General features: G+C 47.6%; 1 protein-coding gene across 1 annotated transcript; it reads right to left on the reverse strand.

Annotated features, from left to right (window-relative positions):
• Positions 1-1097: 1097 nt before the first annotated feature.
• Positions 1098-3198, reverse strand: LOC103720418 (adenine/guanine permease AZG1-like). The gene has a single exon (XM_008810107.3). It carries the CDS (start codon positions 3012-3014, stop codon positions 1419-1421), a length of 1596 nt encoding a protein of 531 aa, XP_008808329.2. The 5' UTR covers positions 3015-3198; the 3' UTR covers positions 1098-1418.
• Positions 3199-3744: the final 546 nt, after the last annotated feature.

Raw genomic sequence — 3744 nt, forward strand, 5'->3', positions numbered from 1 at the left:
GTTCCACTTGTTGAAACTTGAAATTGGGCCACAAAGTTGGTGTTGGAAGTATTCTAAAATGAAGATAGGAATATTTAGAGGAAATAGATAACATGGTATATGGTACACTACAAAAAAAACTTGTTTTTTCCGTAGGAAGAAATACAATTCTAGCAAGAAAACCAATTTTCTCCGTATTTCCTTCTCAAGACACCGATCATTCCACCACGCAATGTTCTTGCTTCTCGCTGGAATGTTTTGGCCCTTCTCCCAAGGGCATCAAAAGAGAGAATTTGCAATGGATTGTAGATAAATCCTGCATATATATATATTGCTCTTCTCCAAGTGAACAATGTCAAAGGTTTCCAGCAACACTCCGAAGCATGAACTTCATTCCTTTTTGATTCTTATACTAACGGATATATCTGTCACTCATCCATTGTTTTCCACCGTTTGGGAATCTATCAAGCCATGGTTTGCTAAATATTTACCATCTTGTTACTGTATTAGTCCAAATTTGATTGATATTTCTTCGTTAGTCTTGATACACTTTTCTTACTGGCTATATTATTAGGCTATATATGGCTGTACATATTATTGTAACTAGTACATAAGATATAAAGAATAAACATATATCTTTCCAATATTCTCTCTCTTCTCATATTTGCCATGTATTCCAACATTTTAAAGGCTAGGATTGAGTTTGTCATCTGTTCAATCACCATCTATTGACAGAGAGTGACAAATTTAAGACTAAGAAATCATTGTAAAGCTCACTAAATTTATAGTATCATCATCACGTAATTAACTTGGCATATTAAAAAAGTTTTTTTTTCATGCATACCTTTATAAATATCTAAAATTACATGAACATCCTTACAAGTTTGTTTACATATATATCTTTATAAGCTATTTTTCATATATATATATATATATATATATATATATATATATATATATATAGTAGATATTTGAACTTACATTTATACTCTTATATTTCTATTTCCGTATACATCCTTATAATTTTTTTTACAGCCATCTCTTGTAGACTTACTATTTATATGCAAAAGAAATAATTAAAGGTATATTCATAAATAGACAATTTGTGACAGCATATATATAGAAAAGAAATCCTTTTTATAATGAGTGGTAAATTTGCAAGGTGATAAGATATTTATAGTGGTATACATGGTGAGAAGTTCTAAATTAAGAAAAATAATCTCTATATTATCCTAAGTTTCTAAACAACAGTTGCCTATTTACATTTCCCAAATATCTACTTATTTAACTAAGATAAATAAGGCTGGGAGGAAAAAGTAAATTTTTTTAATAAAGACAGAAATCTATGAGTACAGTTCCTCCTATCTATCCCAATCTTTTCTCATGAGGAAGCTCAGACCTCGTTCCCTTTTCCGTTATTAACCGCCACGGCGGTCTTATCAGTGGGGCCCAAGGCCGAGGTGGGCCCGCGCGGCCCAGGCCCAGTCCAAGGAGTGGAGCACGATGTAGGTACCGATCCCGCCGATGAGCCCGTAGGCGATGGAGTACGTTAGTGGCATCAAGATTAGCGTCAAGAACGCCGGGATCGCCTCCTTCATGTCGTCCCAATCGATCTCGGCCACCGATTTCATCATCAGCACCCCGACGAGGACCAGCGGCGGGCCCACCGCCCACGCCGGTATCGACGCCAGCAGCGGCGTGAAGAAGAATGACAGCATAAAATACCCCGCCACCGTCAACGCCGTCAGCCCGGTTCTTCCGCCTTCTCTTATCCCCGTGGACGACTCGATGAACGCCGTCACCGGCGAGGTGCCTAGGAGAGAGCCGGCGACGATGGCGGTGGCGTCGGACATGAAGGCGAAGTACTGGCCCTCGAAGTCGCCTTTGTCGTTGACGAATCCGGCCAAGCGGGCCATGGAGTAGAGGGTCCCGGTGGTGTCGAGGATGTCGACGTAGAGGAAGGTGACCAGGGCCTCCCAGAAATGGCCCCGGCCGATGCCGGAGAAGCTGAGGGCGCCGGCAGTGGAGCGGATGGGGTGGACGTCGGCAACCTTCTTGAAGTAGTTGTAGGAGTCGTCGCCGGCGAGGGTGTCGGGAAAGGCGGTGACGGCGGTGCCGCGGAACCAGGAGACTGCGGTGACGAAGACGATGCCGTAGATCATGGCGCCCTTGATGCGTTTGATGAGGCAGAAGGCGATGATGAGGAAGCCGACGACGGCGAGCCAGAAGGTGGGGCTCTCCATGCGGCCGTGGAGGCACAGGATGTCGCCGGAGACTGTGCCGCCGGGGATGAGCTCGACGGTGCCATTGGAGAAGGAGCGCACGGGGGCGAGGGAGGCGCGCGCGTCGCGAGGGCAGGCGGCGAGGGTGACGAGCGTCGACGAAGAGTAGCCGACAAGGCCGACGCCCTCGTCGTTCTGGAGGCCGATGAAGGCCAAGAAGAGTCCGATACCAGCGGGGGAAGAGATACGGACCGGGCGGGGGACGAGCTTGGCAAGCTTCGCGCGGAAGCCGAGTGCGGATATGAGAAGGAAGAGGAGACCCTCGAGGAAGACGGCAGCGAGGGCGTTGCCGTAGGAGAGGTTGCCGGAGCCGTGGAATCCGACGACGGTGTAGGCGAAGTACGCGTTGGAGCCCATGCCGGGGGCGAGGGCGAGGGGGAGGTTGGCGAAGGCGCCCATGATGACGGAGCCGATGATGGAGGAGGCGGCTGTGGCGACGATGAGGTCCCGGCGGACGCGGTCGAGACAGGCGGCGTATCCGGCGTCGACCGGCGGAAACTTGCACGTCGGCGAGGGGTTGTCGCAGTCGGAGACGGAGCAGGTGGCACCGGAGTCGGTGAGTATGGAGGCGTTGACGGCGAGAATATAGGCCATGGTCAGAAAGGTGGCAGTGCCGGCGCGGAGCTCGGTCGTGAAGGTGGAGCCGCGCTCGGCGAGCTTGAACCGCTTCCCGAGCCAAGAGCTGGCGACGGCCGAGTTGAACCGGCCGAGTCGGGAGTTGGCCGACGGCGAGGCGGCCGGCGTTGGATCCATTGATCCGCTGTGGAGGGGAGAGGGGGAGAGAGAGAGTCCGTGGGGGTGGGTTGGTTTAAAGAGGATGGGGGAGGGGGTGTAATTAGGGATTAGTTAGAAATATTTCAGGATTCTTTGGGGTTTTTGGGATCTTCTGCAGGATTCTAAGCCTCACGCACCTCTCTTCCGTTTACTTTTATTTCCTCCTGTTCTGCCTCCAGCGTTTCGTCTTAGGACTCTAATATTTTCCGTGCTTTCCCACGAGATTCTTGCTTCCCTTCTCGTCATTCCTCTTATTGTCTTCGAAAATTTTGCCACGTTTATTTAAATGCAAAGGTTCGACCAACGACTATTGACGAATTTTTGGGAAAAAGAGAGTGCATGAGGAATGAGCTCATAGGAGTGTTTGAGTGGATTTCAGCATGCATTCCCACTATGTAGCTTGGTTGGTAGTGGAATTGCAAGCAATCGCCTTAGCATAATGTAGAATACTAATTCTTCGAGCCTGTTTATTAAATTTCTTAATTCTGTATAAGTACTCAGCATCTTTTCGACGAATGACCAATGTGAAACTAAATACATGCCTATACGAATCCTCACAACTAAGCGTAATGAGATGCTGACACAAAAATCTTGAGATCAAGCCTGGTGCTTGTCGTTGCTTTATATGATTGAAATGTGAATCAAATTGGAACACAAATAGCTACTAAGCTCAATTTTGCTCTGTCTTGGGTTTTCTGCAGTACTTCAT

The sequence above is a fragment of the Phoenix dactylifera genome, chromosome 13 (assembly GCF_009389715.1).
Source record: "Phoenix dactylifera cultivar Barhee BC4 chromosome 13, palm_55x_up_171113_PBpolish2nd_filt_p, whole genome shotgun sequence".
Lineage (NCBI taxonomy): Eukaryota > Viridiplantae > Streptophyta > Magnoliopsida > Arecales > Arecaceae > Phoenix > Phoenix dactylifera.